This window comes from Poecilia reticulata, chromosome 1 (genome assembly GCF_904066995.2).
Source record: "Poecilia reticulata chromosome 1, P_reticulata-male-v2, whole genome shotgun sequence".
NCBI classification, from domain to species: domain Eukaryota; kingdom Metazoa; phylum Chordata; class Actinopteri; order Cyprinodontiformes; family Poeciliidae; genus Poecilia; species Poecilia reticulata.
Genome location: NC_088830.1, coordinates 31,058,182 through 31,080,765, shown reverse-complemented (window position 1 = coordinate 31,080,765; position 22,584 = coordinate 31,058,182). Strand labels below are relative to the sequence as shown.

At 39.0% G+C, this 22,584-nt stretch overlaps 2 protein-coding genes and 1 long non-coding RNA gene across 3 annotated transcripts in view; 1 reads left to right on the top strand and 2 right to left on the bottom strand.

The window, feature by feature from the left end:
- Nucleotides 1-4,068, bottom strand: part of tbc1d9 (TBC1 domain family, member 9 (with GRAM domain)) — a 24,263-nt gene extending 20,195 nt beyond the window's left edge. The window contains exon 1 of the mRNA XM_008419912.3: nt 3,328-4,068. Coding sequence (XP_008418134.2) covers nt 3,328-3,448 — 121 coding nt within the window. The 5' untranslated portion in view covers nt 3,449-4,068. The remainder of the gene's footprint in view (nt 1-3,327) is intronic.
- Nucleotides 1,453-13,730, top strand: LOC145553001 (uncharacterized). Its single transcript, XR_014089173.1, has 3 exons — nt 1,453-1,671; nt 2,876-3,035; nt 13,629-13,730. It is a non-coding gene; the product is annotated as an uncharacterized LOC145553001 (long non-coding RNA).
- Nucleotides 8,649-22,584, bottom strand: rnf150a (ring finger protein 150a). Its single transcript, XM_008419899.3, has 7 exons — nt 21,947-22,584; nt 16,125-16,375; nt 15,505-15,576; nt 15,063-15,145; nt 14,841-14,937; nt 14,527-14,737; nt 8,649-13,771 (listed from the first exon to the last, which is right to left on the bottom strand). Exons 1-7 carry the CDS (start codon nt 22,386-22,388, stop codon nt 13,638-13,640), a joined length of 1,290 nt encoding a protein of 429 aa, XP_008418121.1. The 5' UTR covers nt 22,389-22,584; the 3' UTR covers nt 8,649-13,637.

The following is a 22,584-nucleotide window of genomic DNA, read 5'->3' as shown; positions in this document are numbered from 1 at the left end:
GCTTCAATTTGGTGTCTCTATAATAGATCTTCTGTCTGTTGACCTTCACTCACTGCTCTGACTGCCTTCTCATGGCCTCATCTTGGCATAAACCTCAGGTGGAATCTTCTGGGGAAGGGATTAAACGTGGAACCGTGCACATTCAGTGCCGCCCCGTTCTAAATGTCAGTCTGGAAAGCTTCCAGAGACGATTACCATTTTTCTATTTCTCAGAGGCCACAGTGTCATAATGCTGCATCATGCAACCTTCTTCACACTTTATCAGTTTCACTGTGTTCTGCACAAACTGCCCATTCAGACTACATCCTGTTGCGTTTTACGCCTGCGCTGAGCTTCTGGTTTACATGCTCTGCTCTGGTGCTGATGGTGGCTGCTCAGCATCCTGGAGGAAAAGCCGGAGGGCCGTGCCAGTGTTGCCGGGTGCTGCTCAGTAGCAACTGGCACACATAGCAAGTCAGCAAGCACAGCTTTTACATAACCATGACATCATCCCCCGACACAACTTGGCACATTTAATATTGCCAAAGCAGAGACTGGGTTGGTGCTTTTGAAGAGAGTTCAGTAGATAAAGTTATCTAGTTTTATTAATGCAGCTTTAAAATGATACTGGTGCTACGCTGGTTTTCCATTCTGGATAACAATTGACTCTAAAACTGTAATTCAGTATACAAATCAAACAATCAGCTGGGAATCAGGTGACTAATTAGCACAATTAGCAAAGGAATGAGAAGACTACAAAAAGTAAAATTAATTGTCTGAACAAGTATAAAGAGCTTTGACACTTTGAATAAAAAAAACAAACTGCAGCTGAAATGTGTGCGGTTTCTTCAGATGTCTAAATAAAGCAAGGGAAATTTACTCTCCTACAGCAGGAAAATAAGCAACACTTTATTTAACAGCTTCTCAGATTCAGAGGCTTTGACAAAATCTATTAATACCAAAAAATATTTCCACCCATGAACTTCTCCGCATCTTGTTTCTAATTTTTCTATAAAGTTTTGTTTAATGTAACCGTGTTAAAGGGTGTTATGTGGCAATAATGTCGTTGTTATTTAACCTTTGGAATGACTGAATAAAAACGATCTGCTGATTGAGGCTTAGGATACAAACTGAAATCTATTCCATAGTGTGGAAAGCAGAGAGTGAAGCCTGTAATGACTTTACTTAACAGTAACTTTACTCAAACTGCAGCAGAATCTTTGATTTTTTTTTGACAAATACGATGACCTGCATCATTGTGAATAAAGATCTGAAACAAAGTCCTGCTATGGGGGCTGTTTTTATTTTTAAATGGTAACTTTTCCACACAGAAACAGTGTTTCAGAGGACCCTAAATGTTTTTTAGGACTATAACATGTTAATTTTGATTAATTAATAACAGATTTTAATGTATTTACCACAATTCCTTTTTAAACATACAAAAGTCCCTGAGCCGGAACCTTTGTTGCCCGTTTCTGGTACGCCCGTAAACTTGACGCACAAATAGCAGCGACGATCGAGGAAGCCATTTCTGTTGTGGAAGAAAACACTAGCAAAGGTAGCATCAACAGGAATCTCGATAAGTAGAGTCTTAAAGCCTCCACTTGACACATTTGCTTCAAATGTTTAAAAATTTTTTCGTCATCCATTTATAGACTGTGGTCACGTGACAACCAGTCACGACGCACATCGGTAAGAATCTGGCGTTAAGGCCAAGAAGTGAAACTTGTACAGTTCATTCGGCACCTGATATCCTCAGTGAAAACAAAATACATTCATCATCATCGGTGTCTATTTCTAGAGATTTTTAACCCAAAATAGGATTTAAATGTCATTTATCAGGTTAATCAGAAGGTAACTGGTGTGAAATATTGCTAACCAGCTATAATCCACACCAACATGTTTTAGGTAAATTCTTTAAGCTGCGATCGGTATTTTACTTTTTTAGTATAAAAGAACTGTGTCCAAATAGTTTGGACTTGATAGCTGTTGCTGGTCACTAAGCTGCATCTGTTTGAGGGTTTGCAATTAATCTGACAGCAAAGAGACAGCAGCCCTCTGTGGTCTGCATGTAGCTGTCTGAAAAGGTATCACTAAAATCACGACTTTTCTCCAACACTAATCAGGGCTGGTATGAAAGCATCCATTAGGATGTTTAAGCCCTATTTAGGACTTAATTAATCAAATTAGTTTGAATTTAGGCACGATGTGAATGCATGATGTGAATGCCAAGAGGACCGGAGAGCGCTCCAAAAGAAGGAAGTGGACTAAAGCAGAGGGAATTCTGGGTAAATACAACAAAAACAAACGCGATATTGTAGAGCTAGCGGGAGAGATAAATCCTACAACCGCTAAAATCTGACGCCACTCTGTTCCGGTTTACATTTTGTGAAGAAGGAAGTGTCTTCTTCAGAGGTTATGTCATTTCCTTCAGTAGGTCTTGGTGCAGCGCCACCACAGGCGAGGATGGGAACTGGTTGCTCAAAGGGTTTGGTTTGTTTGACACAATGCAGTATGAAAATGACCCGCAGCAGCTGAAAATGTAACCAACGTTGCTTCAAACTTTGGTCCCCAGCGGTGCAAAAACACCCAGTTATTGCTGGCAGAGGAAGACTAGTCTGAAAACGATAATAAAACTCTTCTAATCAGGTGATTTAGTCAAATGTTTCAAACTATACTCCTGAATTTTCTCATGCAAAGGTCTTCCTCTGTGCACCAATACTCCAAAAACTGCAGTCCGACTTTTAAAGCCCCCAAAATCACCACAATCAGCTGATTCCAGGCCAGAAAATTTTCTGTTTCAACTCGGAGAATATCAAGATCTCAATTTATGAGAACTTTGGCCAGTTATTTCAATAACCTCCTCATCCTTCTGCTGCTGTTTGACCCATTTTAGATGGAGTATGCCAATGAGGATGAGGAGGAAGACAAGAAGAAGGATGATTCAGCACGAACAAGCAAGCAGACTGACTCTCAGGCTGTTTGGCAAACAGACCCCCTGTTATTCAGCCTCCGTATCTGTTAGCAGCAGCACAGCAGAAAGCGTCATTGTTTGGGTAGGAATCTAATTCCTTCTGCAGGCGATATCCTGACAAAGTCCCCTGATAAGACAAAAACACGTTATTTTCTGTGCAGGCCAAGATAAGATTCAGCCTTTCTTACGCCTTGAGTTGGTTAATTTCCAAATCAATAAGCAGCATGATTGAGTTACTGAAGCTGAGGGGTCGCTTCACAGCTGATTGATCACGTGGCCATCACCTGGCCACCCGACATCTTTAATTAATGGCAAATTATCATATTTATCACGGTGATGTTGCAGAGTCATAGCAGCTCGAGGCTGGGACTCACCGGCCAGTCCGCCGCCTCCATCCCCGTGGCCTTTCCGTCTCTGGAGGATGAAGTACGGATTCGCCCTCTCGGTGATCCAGAGCGCTCCCGCCAGCAACACATCTTCGGGAATGACCCACATATTTCTATTTATTTGTATTTTATTTTAGAACAGAACCATTGAATTCACTATCCGGTCAAACTGATCCTAGTAAGTAATGCTCATTAAGTAAAAAAAAAATCAACTATGGAGGCCTCGTTATTCACCTGGGCTAATATCTATCATTTATAACCGTTTAAGATTTAATGATAGAGGGAAAAACACGCATTGAAAACGAGCAGTTCGGGCTCGGCTCGGCCTATAAACAAGTGCTGTTAACCCGCAGATTCTGCTACCGAGTTTTAAGGAAAACTGTATTTCTTTAAGGGGCCGGAGGCAGCGTGGCTCGGTTCTCCGCAGCCTGGCTCGGTTCTCCGCAGCCCGGGAAGCAGCGCTGGCTTCAGTCTTTGTTGTCCATGCCTCCGCGGCAGGTGCGAATCAGTCCGCCGGCAGCGCTTGTTTACAGGCGTTGTTAAATTAACTAGCGGTCGATCTGTACGCAGGAGTAAGCGGAAATGTCTTCCAGCTGTCGTGTCCGTCCGTATGCCGACGAATAGCCGCGATTTTAACCCCGAGAATGCGATAAATAGCGCTGCGGCTCTGCGCTCCTCCTCCTGTTCGGCTGAAGCGCCGCCGTTGCTGCTGCACATTAAGCTCCTCAGTATGGAAAGCCGTTTGAGCATTTATTCGATGCATGAAGGTTTTCCTACATTGGTGTCGAGAAATCCACTGATAATTTAGGAACTGTAAACAAAACGAAAACCGTCAGAACAGAGAGGAACATGCGGTATCTTTGGAAAAGGGTGACACTAAGTGTGTGTTACACAGAAAATACCTCCCAAATTAAAAATCGCCACATTCCTAACAATAATGGCCTATCATAATTTGCCAATTTTTTTTTTCTTTTTTTGCCTACATTATCTTTTTTCAAAAATTGATCCAGGCAATTATACTTAGGAAGGTGACGAAATGTTGTTTGAGCAAAATAAAATCTGATTACTTTCATACCAAATTCAATTTCCGATTTTAATTAGGTTTTTTTTCTCTCTCTGATCCTTTAAAAAGAAATCACCAAAAACTAAATATTTCGAAAAGCTGTTTTTTTTATTTCAGTCATACTGTCTGTTCATGAGTCAACATGAATTTAAAGTTTAAATAAATTGGAGCTGTACAATATGCTTGCCAAACAACATGGTAAGGCTTCGGCAAGCTGACGTTACTCTGAGCTATGGAAACACATTGGTGACAAAAAAAAAAAAAATCAGCTCGTCTTTTAGCACTCTGTTTAAAATGTTTCATGACCCATGAGGACAAAAGTGGAAAAGTGGGTTTCTTGGATTATTAGTGATCCATTGCACCATTCAGCAGAATCCTGCTTGGCAGAGTAAATCTCTTCACTTGATTATTGGTTTAGTTTTGAACAGTGGCATTTGATAGAAGAATTGACTGTTATCAGTTTTAATTGATATATAAAACACTAATTAACAACCTTATATATATTCAGATGATTTTGTGGTTTTGAGTCCAACTTGTACTGCTCTCCAAATATCCAAAGAGATAGAGGAACAGCCTTCTTTAAGGCGAATAAATGCTCAAACGACTTTCCATACAGTGTTCGCTTGTCGTCAACGCGCAGGAGGCAGAGGAGCGTGAGCCCTTAAAACTTAAGCAGTTTGGTGTGTTCCTTTAACTCGTACATAAGAAGGAACAAAATACATTTTTTTGTTCTTTTAGCGATGCAAAAACAACCGGAGGTCACACTGATAGCCGACTCTCATGATGTTTTTGAGCGTCAATGCGCATTTTACTGTTCCAAGTAACGTATTCATCAACTCCCTGCAGGCCAAGCAGAAAGACTAACTACCTCTGTAACCGTGGTTACATGCACGAGAAAATGCATTTTCCGGACTTACACGCTCATTTTGCCAGTCACAAGAAAACTTCTTGTGTTAACTAAAAGCCGTGTGTGTAGATTTATGTTGAGCCTTTTGTGAGAAATTTGCGTCATTGTGTTTATGAGGTGGCTTTGTTGGTGAAAACACACACTTTGTGAAAGCGTCAATTGACGAATTTAGGGTTTGATTAGATTACGCATAACTAATTGCTCAACAAAAATATATTTATGTGCATTGATTGGTGCCACACTGCAAAAACAAGTATTTATTGTGTCATTTCTACTGCAAATATCTTAATGCATTTGAAATGAGACAAATCTGACAAATAATTCTTTGACCAAGACATCCTTAATTAATTAATTAATTATTTTTTTATTGTTTTAACAAAGTGCTACTTCTTATCCCAAATTTTTGTCAAAAAAGACATTTTAGCGTGTTTTAAGTGAACAAATCTGCCAGTAGAACTATCACTTTTTTACCAATAGTAAGGAATTATTGACTTAACCAAGCTCCTATGTGTTGCTGAAAAGCTCTTATGTGTTGTAAGTTAATTTTGTCTTATTTGAAGTGTATTAAGACACTTGCACTAGAAATGAATGAGAGAAAATGTATTTTTTTTCATCAGAGTGCAGATGCATATAATTTGGTTTTGTGAGTGAGGGAGGCTGAATATCCAAAACAGCACTTCCACTTTAATATCAAATCCTGAAGTTTGTGGTTGAAAAAAATGAAGAAATGTGAAAAAAGCTCCTTTTGCAAGGTAGCTAAATCTAAATTCTGGATGACCTGGAGCTCAGAGTTCAGGTTTGAGGAGAAGACTCTGCAGAGATTTTCACCAGAGACGTCGCTTTGAGGTGACACTGCTAACCACCAACCACCGTGTGCCCCAGAATCACATATGCCTCTTTAAAAGTTCAGCTTGAGCAGGCGAATAAAGTCAGAGCTTGGGAGTGAAGACCGCTGAGCGCCCAACATGCACACATCCTGAGAGCAGCTTTGCTTTGCTTCCTGTTCTGTGTGGCCTCAAAAACAGGATACAGAAAGATGGGGGAGCAGCTGCTCACTCGTCGGTTGACTCAGCTCTGACTTCAGGTGGTTGTTTACGAACTTTCCCTTCAATGAACCACTCCGGGTCTCCACGCCGCAGACTCTCAGGGCTAACAGGGTTACAGATGATGGTTCTGCTGAGGCAGAGGAAGAAATGAGTAATTCACCGTACTGTACCTCTGCTTTGGCTTCCCCCCGCTGTGTGTTTATAGAAGAGAGGTCTGAACTGCAGGCTGGTGGGAATAACAATAATATCAGTTCCTGACCTTTTGAAACCAACAACAACTTGGCCACATTTAAATTTTTCGAAATGAATTGCTTTGAGGGCAGAGTATGGAAGGAAATCTTTCAGTGAATATCAGGGGGTTTCCCCTTCATTTTATTCACTGTAACATCAAAATAAGCATTTTATACCCATAAAGAAAAGGATGACACCATTCACTGTTAGCCGTCAGATGAGAATGGATCATCCAGGACTATTTGTTCCACTTCTTGGTTCCTAACTCACATCCCCATTCTTTGCAAACACTGGATCACTTCTCCTTTTAAAAGACGGGAAGGAAATCCATTCCTGTTTGTTTTGCTGTTTGGTTCAGGTATCCACAGAGTTTAAAAGAATTGCTGATTCAAACCTGCAGTTATTGTTTTTACCTTTTGGTGAAAAGAAAACAGAAGATGAAGCTGCTACATACAGTTCCCTCCACACTTAAACACATTTAAACAAAAATGTGTTTCAATTCTGAAACTAAATTGAATTTTTATTTTGGGAGTATAATCTGGTCAAATTCTGGAAGATTTAACTTTTAATTTGAGTTTATTTATTCAGAAGGGAAATAAATACCACATTTAAAATGAGTCTAGAAAAAGATAAACCTGGATTCTCTCCAGCGCCCCCTACAGGAACATCTGAGGATGCAAAAACACAAAATCTTACCAAGTATTTTTGGTCCAGTTTCTAGTGCAAATATTTTAGTGCACGTGAAATAAAACAAAATTAACTCACAAGTAACTTTTCCACAAATTAGGAGCTTGTTTTAAGTCAATAATGCCTTACTATTGATGAAAAAATGACAAAATTGATGAAAAAATTAGCAAAAATTCGCATAATAGGTGGACGGAACCTGGTGCTGCAAGGGTGGAGACCTTGTCCTGTTAGGCGACGGGGCCTGGATGATACCCGTGTTAAACGGACGGCGGAGTCCGGCGACGACAGGCGCTTAAATTCCATATCAAAAGTATGTTTTTATCCTTTTTTTTTGTCCAGAATCTCTTTCTCTTCAATGTCACATGCTGTTTTTTTTTTTTTTAATTATGTAAAGCACCTTGAAATGCCTTGCTGCTGAAATGTGCTATACGACTAAAATTTGATTGAAAAACTACTAGTTCCACTGGCAGATAATTGCACTTATTACTATCAATTTTCCCATATTATAAGTGCGATTCTATTCTTCCTTAGATCCCTTCTGATAAACGGTATAAATATGGTGGATTTTAGATGGCCTGATCCCTAAACCATGACACTTACACCTCCGTGCTTTATTTACTTATTTTCATTTCCAAAGAAACGAAGAGCATTTATTGGAACTGATCTAGAACTGATACCATATTTTTCCTGAAAGCTTTAACAGATTCATTTTGCTGTAGAAAGAAAGCAAAACTGTTAAAAATCCCCCCTCTCTCTCAAAGGGAATTTGCTCTGCTGGATTTTAGCGTCAATTCCCTGGAAATGACCTTTTATATTCCAGTGAATAGATCAAAAGATTCTCTGACAGGTCATTGATTTTGAAAGTGCATCTCGCCCTAACTTGAACTAATCAGCTCACTGAACTTTACTATATTGTTTAGCACCCTGTTTAGGATGAAAGCACTAATGAGTATGGCTTGGCTCAGTACCACAACCAACCAAAACATGGGATTATTAACAAGTTTACATGATTTATCTGTCACTCTTGGTGATGGCCTACATCATGTATCAAACTCAAGGCTCGGGGGCCAAATCTGACCCGCTATAACGTTTTATATGGCCCTCATATAAACAGAACCTTCAAAATAACAGTTGTGTGCTTAAATATTACTTTATCAATCAAATCAAAGACATTTTTTATCTGTATTCTGCCAAATTAGATCAATGAGAAAAGATTGTCAGTATTATTATCAGGCAAGCTGAGAACATCTTGTCTGATGGGTCACATGTGCTCGCATCAGAATATGTTCCAAAATAGTGGTTTATCTATTTAGTCATGTTGGACTGCTAATTGAACAAAACTGGGAAACTTTTCAAAAAGGAAAACAGACAAAAATCAAAATAAAACAGATTAGGATTTATTTCAAAATGCATTCAAACACATGCATCGAGTGGGGCACAAGAAACCAACACCATGTCGTTACACTGCAAAACTGAGTTACTTATGTTTGGTCTTATATCCTGCACCACACAAAACAGAGAAAATCTCAGAATATTTTCATGTGCATCAAATCACTCACATTGAGTAATATACCCCTTGTAGCTACCACATGTGCTTTTATAGTTTAAGTTAAGTTTTTCCCACCATCAGAATGGTTAAAGTGCAACACGACTGAGTGTACATACATCCATACGGACAGTGGCGGCTGATCCCTTAATGTTGCCCTGGGCGGACCCCCTTGTTCTCCATCCCAACAACAGTTTAAGGTTAAAATGTCCTTTGTTCCATTTGTAATTTAACAAACAGAATAAATGTTTCATAAATTCCATTTATGAGCCATAGACGATCAAATACAGCCACAATTCATTAAAAAGACAATGGAAAATACACAAGAGGCTGCAAATCCTGTAGATGTATTTTCCTACAATGACTACCTCGTATTGAAGGGACATGTGAGGAAGTAAAATGAAACCTGTTTGGGGCAAAACTGTAGAAAACAAAACAAACAAAAAAATAGTCAAGTGCTTAGGTGTTCCCAGTTATGTGCTGCCCTGGGCAGTGTGCCATACAAACCACATAAAATAAAAACAAATAAAAATAAAACCAAGAATGGCTGCCTATGATCAAATAAAAATGATTTAAGGCTGAAGTTTACAGATCTAAAAATTAAGCAAAATGTTTAAATAATTTTCTAAAATTTCCTTGAAATTACAAAACATAAATAGCTTCTAGTTTTAGGAGAGTTTTGTTTGGAGGGTTTTTATTAATATCTATACATTCCTTTATGCTATCAGTTAATCACACAAATCTGGAGACAAACAGTTTAATTGTCATCAGGCAGTTCCCAGGACACCTGACAGTCAGTCAAAACCCTGTAAACAGTAATGGACGCCATTTTCTGCTCAGCAAATCTGAATTTACTGGACTTAAATGAGCCTCTTAGAATCTTTTACTGCAATGAACGAGTTGCTACTGTTAGCACCCCCACATTTACATATTTGAAATAAATAAATATGTGTAAAAACACTTGATGGCTCTATGACACAATCTGTTTTGCAAACAGGGGACTGCAACCTTTAGCTCTTTAGGGACTAAAGGTTAATTTAAGTTTGGGCAGATTTAACTAAGCAGTGTTTCAGCAGTTACTCTGTTTTTATGTAATTTAAAGGGGCAGTATTATGAATTTTCCTGGACATAGTGCCATTTTTTTGCACAATTAAGTAACTATGTTACCTTTAGTTGTTATGAAAATGCTATACATATTTAATATGACTTAAAGGAAATTTGACTTTGTAGTTTAGCGCCTTGAAATTGGATCCCTGTCTCTTTAAAAACTCCTTTTCTCTGCCTTCAGAAAGTCATCACAACATGGCTCCTCTATTAACTCTTTTGCAACATAATTACCAGCGTTGCTCTGAGAAATAGCTTGTAAAATTGGCTCAGCAAATGCTCAGGTGTTGCTAATAGCTGCTGGCTAGTCTGAAGGAGCTGAGTGGGGGAGGGCTGCTCTGCGAGGTTAAAGCTTGGAAGTTTGCCTCTAGGAGGAAGAGCTAAGTCCACTGACCAAATTGTTGCCATGGAGATTATAAGATTTCTCAAACATGCATGAAAAAATCAAGGTCAGCACTCCAGGTTTGTTTTTGATGAGGAAATAACATAATGATTTAAAAGTTGATTTCACATAATACCGCCCCTTTAAGAACCAAACTGCAGTAATAATAAGATTTTATTATCCCTATGCTTACAAAATCCTTTTTTAAAACTTCTATAAAAATATGAAATAGAAAAAAGAATCTTACTTTCATTCAAAAACTCAAAACAATTACAGAAACTGGCTTATCATTTTTGAAAGTTTCGCAGCTCAGAATAAATTGTATGAAGGAGGAAAAAGTGCAGAAATGACTTGTTGAATTTTAAAGGGTGCTGACCCCTGACCTGAAACGTTTCTATAGAGTTTGACCTTTGTATTTTGAGTTTTTATTATCACTACTCAGCATTAGTCACACTTTACCCTCCCTCAGTAGAAGAAAGGTTTAAGCTAAATTAACATCTACTTGCAGTAACTTTACTCCACTTTCAGAAGTTTCCAACCCTTAATTTAATATAATTTATTTAGTGAGGAAAAAAAAATTCTCATTCATTATTGGTTGTTGTAACAATGTCACAAATTACTTTTACCCTGAACATTTCCTCTGAAATACACACAACTGAATAATGTTTTTGTTTATGTTTTTTTCCCATGGGAAATAAATGTGTTACACAGAGACCCATTTCTCTTAACCAATGTTAAAAATTGATGAGAACATTCCGTTTAAATGACGTAAGTCCGTCTGGAAATGGCCTGCAGAGGCTTGTCTACACTCACAGCCTAGGCAGTAATGGAAAAGATTAATTTAACTGGAACTGCACAAACCACATTTTTTCCTGAAATTATGCTACTTCAGTGAAAGATTTTCTATCTTTACCAAGAATGGGAATAAATGTGGAGGGTGGTAGCAACAGGTTAAACGGTTTATACCAATCAAACTGATACGTAAAGTTCTTCCTCTTACAGATGACGCACCATCACTCTTCTGGGCATTTGTTCCATGTTTGCAATTTGAGAAAATCTAATAAAATAAATTATTTTCACCCAAACTTAGCTCATGAAAGTGTTTCTTTAAAAAACAACAACACATAAGCATTGATTCAATCACAAGGATAGCTGGTACATTGTTCTCTTAAAGGATAAGGAAAATGATTTTAGTGAGAAACTTGGCATATTTGGCTGGTTTTTGAAACAAAAAGATTTAGTTTAGCTGACACTCAGACATTTATGATCTCTTTTGATCCTGAAACTCTCTGCTACATGAACATGTGCTGGTGTACCAATAAAAGAACGATCTCCAGTTTCTTAGGCAGTAAGTTGGAAAAGTTTTCCAAGCAGAACGTTTCGATTCCCGAATCGTCAGCTGATAAAAAGCCAAAAGCAAACAACAAAGGCTTTTTCAATGGAGGCAAAGGTTTCTGAAACGGGAATGTGCAATAACATGAACCAATCGACCCAAACAGCTGTTACAACAGAGCCTGCAGGACTCTGCAGAAACAAAGAGAAAAGTCTGAGTCGCTAGAAACAAGAACTGATCAAACTCCATGAAGGATACCTGGAAAACTGCCTGCTTGGAGAACCAAAACATTAAACTAAACAAAATATGTCTAACTAAAATCTAACTTGAATGTAGTTTTTCATATTGTAAAGTAAATAATTATAAAATTGAATCTGGCATAATTCTATTGTCACACAATTTTGATCTGCTGAAACAAATAAAACCTAAAATACACTCGTTCAGATATGTTTTTGGTCTCTTTCAGTTTCTGAGAGGAATTTGAGTCTAGTGGGTAAAAGCAACAGAGTGCTTTTGTGTTGCTTCATCCTCAAAGGTAAAATGTAAAAAGTTTTTACTACCGTGAAAGATTTAGTACCAGTCCTTTCTAACAACCAGAAATTTCAGATTTAAAGAGTAAAAGCAAGTGAGGTGGATTAGCAGTACTTCACAACGGATGATGTCATCCAGAACTTTTCCGTGGAGAATCAACTCAGCTGTCCAGATATTGAGTTATTAGCGGATCTTGTCAGTCATAAGACTGTCATACAGCAACAGTCTTCAGTCAGAGGCCGTTTCGGATTAGTTGCAAGACTGACAGCTGCCAGAGAACTTCCTGCCCACAGCATCGCCGTCTACAATGACTCTGAAGATATTTTGATGATTATTGTAGTTCACTTTTTTTGTTGTTGAAGTGCTGGAAACAAGTGTGACAGGGACATTTTGAGCTCTAACTGTGCTTTCATTCAAAAACGTAAACATCGCAAAAACGTGGCAGCAATTAAACAGTGATGTTGAACTGTCACGACACTGTGGGATTATTAACTTCTGGTTATGGAATAATGAGCAGCAGTTTCAGAAGGGCAACCAGAATATCACTTCAAAAATCTAAAGGCTGACACAGAGATCTAGTTGTGCTTGCTTATTTCCATAACAGGCATTTACAGAAAGTTAAAAAAAAAAGAAAAACCTTTACTTTTATAAAATCAGAAGAACGTGTGCTTGAATTTTCTAACTTCTTGTTTGGAACCTTTTAAAAAAATTGTCAAGTTTTCAGCAAAAACTAGCAAATTTGGTGAGGGAATTAATAGCAGCTGTTTTGAACTGAAAACTGCTGGTATATGAGCTACAGAACTGTGCAAAAGTCTTCAGTCACTGCTGATTTCGTTCTTTCCAGTTCTTGCAACCTTTAAATGTGGTTCAGATCAGTTTTTCTCCAGAGTTGCTAAAGGTCTTACTAAATATTTCATGTGCTCAGAAATGAGGGGAAAGGGGCAAATAAAGGAATGATTAACAGGCCTAAAAACACATCCACAGCACATGAACAGTATGTGAAAGGCATGTCATCAAGGAATAGAAAAAATTTAAGCAAAGAGACGAAAGAGACGTCAGAAACTCTGGAAAACTGATGATCCAGATCACATAGATCTGGAAGGAAATAATGAGGGACGACTCAACACTTTTGCACAGTGCTAAGTGTGCACTGTACGTTTTTGGCAGTGATCCTCGATGTCATGCTGACTGAAGCTGCACACATGCATTAGGGAGGCCATGTTGTGTCCAGTCTCCACCATCATCGTCGCAGTTTGTCTTTGAAGTACGTGAAACCGCTCTGAGGTTTGACAATGTGAGAGATGTTCGTCATGGTCTGGTCTCCATGAAGCACAACAAGCAACATGACAAATCTGTTTATAGTCAGTGAAACAGAACCGAGTGTTTTTGGATCTTCTTCACGACCAGACGTGAATAATCTTTCAATCCCTTGTGTTGCTTTTGTGTATCTTTTCTGCAGAATGTCTCCTCAACATGTATTGTCCCTGGACTTCACGTCATCGCCCTCCTGCTCCAAAGGAAAGTCTGCTTCCGACACGCTGGCATCAACACTCAGGATAGCAGACGTGTCTGAATCGCTGCTCATCGGGGGCTGGTTCTCACCTGGAGGGTCAAACAAAGGTGAGTCAACATCGCAAAACACAAAGTCTTACAAAGTATGTGTGGTCTAATTTCTACTGCACACTTGAAATAAGACTAGACAAACTTTACAATAACTTAGAAAAGTCCTTGTCTGTATTCTGTTGACTTACTACCCCCTTGTGGTGGGATTTGAGTTAGATTTTATGGCGTCCTATATTATGGCCAAAAAGTCAAGCATGGTCGCCCACAGCATGTTATCATCATTTTTAAGTCTTTAAGTATCTTTGTCTGTAAATTAACAAATTTTATGGCGTCAGAAAGTTGTTTTGATTAGTAGTAATTAAGTTTAATTAGTCTAATCTGCCTAATACTTCTGTGTTAGCTGTAGCTTAGCTAACTGTGTTGCTAGCTAATATAAATATGCATTTACAGTCTGTCTAGCATAGCGTGCTGCCTGTGTGAGGACAGAATAGTGATGCTGTGCGAATGATAGAAAATACCAAGTCAACTCAAACGTTCCCATCCAAACCTGATTAAAATTATTTAGTACAAAATTCATGCCTCTGATGATAATATTCAAACTATATAATCAAGAAGCAAGTCTTCTGCACAGCTTGCAATTAACCTTTTTAGCCACTTGGTGGCAGCAAATTTTTATTTTTATTTTTACATCCCTTATGTTTTCAGTTATGAGTTCAGGTCCATATTTCAGGCTAAAACTTTTCCACAGTGACGTGTTGGTAATGCGATGAAGCAGGTGTAACCTGTAGACGTACAGCTTGCAATAATGTGGCTCTGTCCTGCCTGCGACGTCATTTCTTGGTAATGATGGAGTTGATGCAGATCCATCACCCTTCCTGCAGGATCCAGCACCACTGAACTCTCGTTGACTGTGATTTCACTCGCAGCGCTGATGGGGTTGGTCAGAGGACCCCCAACACTTGTCTCGTAATCTGGGGGAGTCTCACTGGTGCAGTCAGCACTGAACTGGAACAGATTAAACATGTGTTTAGCTTCTTACCAGCCTTTAAATAGGAAATAGCATCAGTTTAATGATGCAGTAAATAAGTAAACCAAAAACGTAGCTTACAGGAATTCCCAGAGCTTTCAGGATGTTTATTTTGCACATCGGACACGTTCTGTGGTCTTGCAGCCATGGATCTACACAGTGTTTATGGAAGACATGTCTGACCAGACGAGATGAAACATACACATCAGAAACATGGTGAACAGTGGACCGTCTAAAGACTGGTGGCTCTGCTGTGTGTGTGATCAAATCGATGTTAAGGCATTCGGTGGACAGAAAACTCACCTGCAGGGTAATATCCTCACAACGTCATTAGGTTTGTAGCATTCAATGCAAACTGCACAGTTGTCAAAGTCTGGTTCAGTTTCCTTAAACACAAACAAAACACCAAGAGGCTAAATTCCAGTGTTTTCAAGAAAAAAAATCTCAAAGCAGTAAGCAGCACACTCATATTAAAATGCCATGATCTGGTCATATCTTAAGTTAAAAAAAAGACCAGGATAAACAATTTCAAAGCTTGTTCCTACTTAAGGTGAAGTTTATCCTGTAAACCTCACCTAAAACAGTTTGAAGGAAAAATTTTAACTTCACATCTAGACTTGCTGGTTATTTGTCTGCCTTGCAAAGTTTCACAATCAATAACCATTACAATCATCCTATATGTTTTAAGTCATGAGCTTTTTGTTATTTTTTATTTTAATTACAAAGTGTGCAGAATCTGCTTTACCTTGTCTCCTTTCTTTAAAGTGCGCACTTGAAGCTTACTGATGGCCTTTTTAGCAGCATCTCCCAAACGCCTCTGCAGGCAGAAAACACACAAAAACAACACAGAAATGGTCAGAGGCGTCTTTCTGCGGCAAATATGCTTGAAAAGCCAACAAAAAAAATTAAGCCGTGAAGAAAACCAGCATCTCACTGATTTGCTTAATTTAGAAGATTTGCAGCAGATTTTAACAGATTTTAATGGTTTTTATCTCCATCTTGTGTTTTGCCTGTTATGCAGCAGATAACAGGAAGGCTAAATGTATTACAATTATGTTTTGTCTATACAAGCTTTTAACTGTTTAAAAGTAAGAGTTCTTTTAACTGAAACTGGAATTGGTATTTGGGACTGAACATCTTCATGTCATCTGTAAAGAAGTGCATTCATAAATAAGGAGAAGAGCAGCAGCCCTAAAGTGGATCCCTGTGGTTTGCCCATTTCACAGATTTGAATAGCAGACCTTAAAACATGGATGTCCAACATTATTTTCCATTTCTGTGTGAGAAATTTAACTTGCATAAATGAACCTCTTACAAAAATTGAGATAATATCAAAATGCTCTGAAGGGTTGCGGTCGGTCATACCTGGTTGCGGTCTCGTGCGTTAGCGTAGCGGAACCTCTGGATGTAGTAGAACACGAGCCAGGCGAGTGAGATGATCATGAGGACGATGAAGGAGATGGAGACAAACACCACAGACGTTCTGCTCACATATTTCTGCAGGTTGCGCGTTCCCACACTGATGTGAATCACCACCACAAAGCGCTGCTCCAGCAAATTCACAATCTCCCGACCTTTAGGTTCAGGGATCATGATAGCCACGATGTCGCCTGTATCTGTGCAACACATGAAGCACAACAAGACTTCACAGCCTTAGCAAAAATGTTGATTTCTCCTGGAAGGAGTTCCAACTGAATGTAAATGTATGTTGTGTTTTCAGACCCAGCCAAAGCACTGTGAGAAACGTTGGGCTGATTGCTGGGAGCTTAGATGAAGAAGCTCAACCAAATCCTCTCTTAAAGGCTTCCTGCCAGCAACCATCTGTTGATTTATGCACAACTAGGATTTTCTATCACAACACTAAAAAGCTTCTTTCCATCTTTGCATCAAAAAAATGTACAAAAATGTTACGAAATACAGTTAGGATGTACAGGTATAAAATGAACTAAGTGTTTTCAGTCAACTGATTCTATTCAGACCCATTGACGGTAGAAGTCAGACAGTGTATTATTTAAACCTTAAAATTCTGAAATTTATTTAATATTTCAACATTATGTTCTTTCAACATGATGCCATGTTTTTGTGAACTTCAAAGTGCGGATGGTGTTCTCAGGCTTGCAAACCTTCATTTTTTTCCTCCAAATGTTATGATGGTCATTGAAGTCTCAGTAGACCGTAGGACATTGCTCCAAAATGAAAATTTTAATTTAATGAAACACCTTGAACTACAACTTCAATGACTTCCCCAAACTGAGAGATTGGATTTAAAAATCTGTGGAGCAATTCTGGACGTGTGATAGGAAGATGACAAGAGAAAAACATCGTGAGTGACTACCGAAGCTCTGCTCCCTCTTCTGTAACTTGGATAATGATTCCAAGAACTGTTTAGCAATCGGAGCACAGTTACATCACTCTCCCTCTGTTGCCTGTGTGTGACAGAGAATCAGACAGTCAGGGAGGCTCCCTGCGGTGTTTCATCCATTTGTCACTCCCCATAAACGGCGCCTCATCACCAAACAAAACTGGGGTTCAAACAGATAATGATCCTGCAGAGCGAAAGCACGTTTCCTGAAGCGTTCCAGCCTTTGAATCCCACACATTAGCAACATTTGCAGCACTTGGGTGCCTTTTGCCTGTCACACTGATTATTCCCTTTATGTAACGAGTCTCTTGTAAAATGTTCACAGTTGCTGCTCGTGTGGTATTCTGGTAAAAATATCACTAATGTCACAAATTATTTTATTAAACACTAAAGCAGACTTTGTTGAGAAGTTTTACTGTTGCTTTTCTGAGGTAGAACAAGTATATGAGATACCTCTCTAGCACCAAGAGTTGACCCTGGCATGAACTGGAAACTTGTAGCTGTCAACATGGACAAGACAGGTGACTTTGTTTAGCCATATAGATATTACATATTATACATAACTAAATCCTCTTTCACCTTATCCTCCTGACCACCAGTAGTTCATTTTGTCCTCTGTAGAGGACGTTTCTAAACTTGAATATCCCCCACCCCCTGCATTCTACTGAATTCATTCCTTTTGGTATCTACAGAGTACATTTAGGGCTTTTCAATGATACCACATGTGAAGGGGTGGGACTTTTGTACATACTTTTTTCTCATTCATAAAAATGTCGTTCATCAGTACTAGCACATTTTATGGGAAGAGACAAAGTAAGTGCATAAAACTTTTTATTGTGCAAATTTTGGTTTAAAATTTTGTTGGAATATTCTAAATAAGTCTTTTAGCAGCATATTAAAACATTCTATGAATTGTTTTGACTGTATTTTATTTAAGTATTTAAAAGTTGAAAAATTGTCCTCTGTAATGGACACATCATATTTCAAAAATAAAAACTTTTTTTTCCAAAAAAATATTTTCAGTATTCTAATTACCTTACAAAGACTGTGGGATTTAAAAAAAAATGGTGATTGTACAATATATTTTTTCCTGGTAGTCAGGAGGATATCCATGTTTATGACACAGTTTTAGTCTCCTGTGAATCAGTGCATCAGCTTATGGGTCAGATTAATGCAGATAAGACAGAAGACACACCAGAAATGCTCAGCTAAATATCAGCACTCACTCAAACTCAATGGGGCAAAAGACCAGAGAGCAGACAAGAAACCTGCGTGTTGTTTCGGACTTGCAATCATGTAAAGTCTGTTACTAAATCAGCCTGCTATTATCTTAAAAAATGTTGCCAGAATAACGGCAAACATGTGAAAACAGCATGAAGAAAAATTGGTGCATGCTCTTATTTTATGCAAATTAGACTGTAGTTGTTTTTTTTACTTGGTTTCTATAAAATAGAAACAAAAAAATCAATTACTTAGCCAGAATGCTGCTGCCACAGTCCTCACCCTCCCCTGAAAAATGGACTTCATGAAACCTCTTTCTGTTTATGAAAGAGGTTTGAAAGATGTGTTATTGGTCTATGAAGCACTTTGGTCTTGGGTCAAAATCCATTTCAGAGATGCTTGTCAACCATCATCAGAGATCCTGCTAATCAATGTTCCCAGGAGCAAAACTAAACCAGCTGAGGCTACATTTAGTTTTTGATGCTCCACACATCTGGAACAAAATCCTTGAAAACCTGAACTGTTAGAACCTTTTGGTTGCTTTAAATCAGGACTGAAAAACATTTTTGATTTTGGTCAAAGAATCTGACTAACAAACTGATGAGAGATCAAAGAATAAATTCAAAGATAAAATTGCATTTCAAATCTCAGTTTTAACATTTGTTTCTTCTCATGCAACACTTTAAACAGAGGGAGTGTGATGTCACTGTGCTCCGATTAAACTTTGAGACGCTTTCAGCTTTTTGTTGCTTTTTTTGTCTCTCCGTTGATATTCTGTAAATTACTTTGAATTGCCCTAAGTGTAAATTTTTGTGACCCACAAGGACGACGGCGTATTAAGGCCCACCTAAGAAAATAAAAACAATAAAATTACAAGAATAAAGGCATAATATTATAAGAATGAAGTCATAGTATTATGAGAATAAAGTCATAGCATGAAAAAAAGTCAATATTATGAGAATAAAGTTGTAAAATTATTACTTTATTCTTGTGTTTTGACTTTATTTTTGTCATTTATTTTTACATTTTTCTTAACATGGTCCTAATTCTTTGGTAAAAAGTTTTTACACCACTGCTGTAATCTGGTGGACATCTACATCTTGTCAAATGTCACATTTAGTAGCAGATTCAACATAACATCCGTTGTTTTGGTCTAAACAGACAGAATAACTCATTGTGACTGTCTGGGCATTAAAACTCCCTGACAGTGTTTGAATAGTTACCGTTTTGCAAATTAATGTTTGATCTTTGTAACTTTAAACATCTCCACATGCACATTTATGGTTTTATTGGCCATGGCCATGAATTAATGCATGGCCATGGCCATTAATGCATGGCCATGGCCATGCATTAATTCCCATGGTGGGAATTAATGCATCTCCGCAGCTCAACAGAGTAATTTAAAGGACAAACTCTGTAAAATACAATAATCTATGCACCAACTTTGAGCTTTATGTCAACTGAAATAACTGTAGAGTTGCTTAATGATGTGGGATTTATCTTATCGTCCTCCTCAAAGAAACTGACAGTAAATCATAAGGAAACCATCTGAAAGAGACACAAAACTAATGAGAACAAGGTTCCAGATTCTTTCGGCAGAAATATGAACTCAAAGGGAAAATGTGTAAATGTGGTTAATTATAGCAGCCACCTTTTATATTCGTAGTATTTTTACAAATACTTAGCCACATTCAAAATAATGTTTCATACTGTATGGCATAAATTGTTAATGTTTGATTTAATGTTTTTACAGTGTCGTACACAAACCCAACTGAACTTTGTTTAATTATGGAAATATTAAGGTTCCATATGAACAATTGCTATGAAAAGCAGCTGGTTGCTGAACATGTTCTTACCAAAAATAAGAAAGATTGCTGTACAGTGAACACCTGCCTGTTTGTGTTTCACTATTTGCAGATTTGCTTGCAGAGCATATCTAAAATTTTCAAAGAAAATGCAGATTAAGGAGCTGAAATATACTGCTAAAAAAATAAAGGGACACTTAAACAACACAATATAACTCCAAGTAAATCAAACTTCTGTGAAATCAAACTGTCCACTTAGGAAGCAACACTGATTGACCCGACGAGGGTCCCCGTTGTCAATCAGTGTTGCTTCCTAAGTGGACAGTTTGATTTCACAGAAGTTTGATTTACTTGGAGTTATATTGTGTTGTTTTAGTGTTCCCTTTATTTTTTTGAGCAGTGTACTTTGGCACAATGCTACTTGACATTGTGACATTTGCAAAGCAGCCAATCTGGGAGCGGCATTTGTTTTCTTTGGTGCCGTTTGGCTTTTCGAAGGGAAATAATAGATTTTAGTTTCTGTGGTAGCGCCAAGATTGTTTTCACTGTGCGTATTAAATTGTTATTGAACTATTGACGCTTTTCCCTCCCAACATCTGTTAGAACTCTACTGATCTTTTGCTCAAACACTCTTAAAGCACCAGGTTTCTGTCGAATCTTAACGATGGCCACACCTTTATGAAAAGTAGCAACAGGCTGATAACACACTGTCAACAAATCAGACTCTGACAGCAACACCAAAACAACAGAGAGCAACTCCGGGTTTTGGAGTTGCACTTGTTGACGCAGAGGAAAGCACTACCAGTTAGTAATTTTAAAGGGTCAGTATTATGTAAAATCAACCTTTTAGATCTTATCATGTTATAATGTGAATCAAAAACATATCTGGAGTCCTGCTATGATTCTGTCTGTCATGCATGTTTGAGAAGTCTTTTCATCTCCCAGGGAAGCTGCTTGGGGTATAAAATGTTTGGTGTTACAGTCTCCAGATCAAGCTTCCACCTCACATAAAACCGCTACCCACAACTCCCCACTCTGCTCCTTCAGACTAGCGGCAGCAGCAATTAGCAAACACCTGGTGGAACTGAGCACCTGCTGAGCTCATTATATGAGCTACTTCTCAGTGCAACACCCATAAGAACGTAGTAAACAGCTTAATGTAGAAATGTTGTGATGACATGCTGAAGGCAAAATGTCAGAAAGAGCAGAAGCTTCTTAAAGAGACAGAGGTGCAATTTCAAGTCCTTAAATTGCCAAGTCAAATTTCTTTTAAGTTACGTTTGATGTAATATAGTTAATTAATTGTGCTATGAAATGTCACTGGAACGTACATAATACTGCCCATTTAAGAGGTGATTATTTTTTCACTATGAACCAGACTGGATTTTAGACCTCTTTTTTTTATAACATGATTATTTTCACTCTGTAATCGAGTTTAATCTGGTTCTCTTTCTTGGAATGGAAATGAGATTATTTACCATCTGAAACCTGACTCCTGAGCTCCAGTCAGCATCTGAACTCAGAGGAAACTTGTCCTTGGGGATCCAGGTCATTGATTCGGTTCTTCAGCCAGATCATTCATTCATAATATATCAGATGCCACTGATTCAGGAGACCTCAGAGGCCCCAGCTCCAGGATCTATTAATCACCCTCTAAGTTTCGCGCAGTGATTAGTGAGAGCCGCTCCGAGGCCTCGCTTAACCAGCCGGACACCTGTAGGAAGATCCGTCTTCTCTGACATCACCGCAAACTGAAAATCTCGGCGTTTCTGGTCCGATTCGGACCGGTTTCCTCTTACCTGAGTGGGGCATCGTGATGGTGTCGTTGGCACTGTTGTATATAACAACCGCAGACGCGTTGCTGTTTGCGGCGTTGCGGATTTTCTCCCTGAATGTGCAGTTTCCCTCAGCCACCAGCGCCACCCAGGCCGTGTTCTGGGGGACCGGGGGAAAGCGGACGTTCGGGTCGCAGCCCTGTCTGTCCTGCGGGAGGCCGGGGATCAGAACCCGACCTCTGGCTTGTCTCTTGGGCGAGTGCTCTCCGTACCGGCCGCACTCGGTCTTCTCCGTCCGGACCTCCGAGGAAACAGGGTCCAGGTAGGTGATGTTGACGAAGGCCGTGTACCACTCCTCCTTCTCTGCGGCCGTGAAGTCCAGGCAGAGCAGCTGGACGAAGCAGAAGGACAGCAGCCAGGTCCACAGAGCCAGACTGCGGCAGGCTCGGAGGAGGGACGGAGCCATGGTTCGGCTGATGGATGGACGGACAGATGGCGTGTTCAGGGCTAAACTCGCATCACAACTGCTTCAGAGGGAAGTGACTTTAAAAAGACATGAAAACCTCCATGATGTCCGAGGTCCGGCTCCAACAGGCTGACAGAGTGGCAGTTTGCGTGGAAGCAGCCACGGAGCATCTCAGAGAGGGGTGTGCATTGTGTTG

Bases quoted from the DNA above. Each gene is read 5' to 3' on its own strand.
- rnf150a (XM_008419899.3), bottom strand. From the start codon at position 22,388: ATGGCTCCGTCCCTCCTCCGAGCCTGCCGCAGTCTGGCTCTGTGGACC. The intron at 15,577-16,124 runs GTATGACCGACC...TTCTGCCTGCAG, and splicing joins ACGCACGAGACCGCAACCAG to AGGCGTTTGGGAGATGCTGC. The intron at 15,146-15,504 runs GTAAAGCAGATT...TTTGTGTTTAAG, and splicing joins CTTTAAAGAAAGGAGACAAG to GAAACTGAACCAGACTTTGA.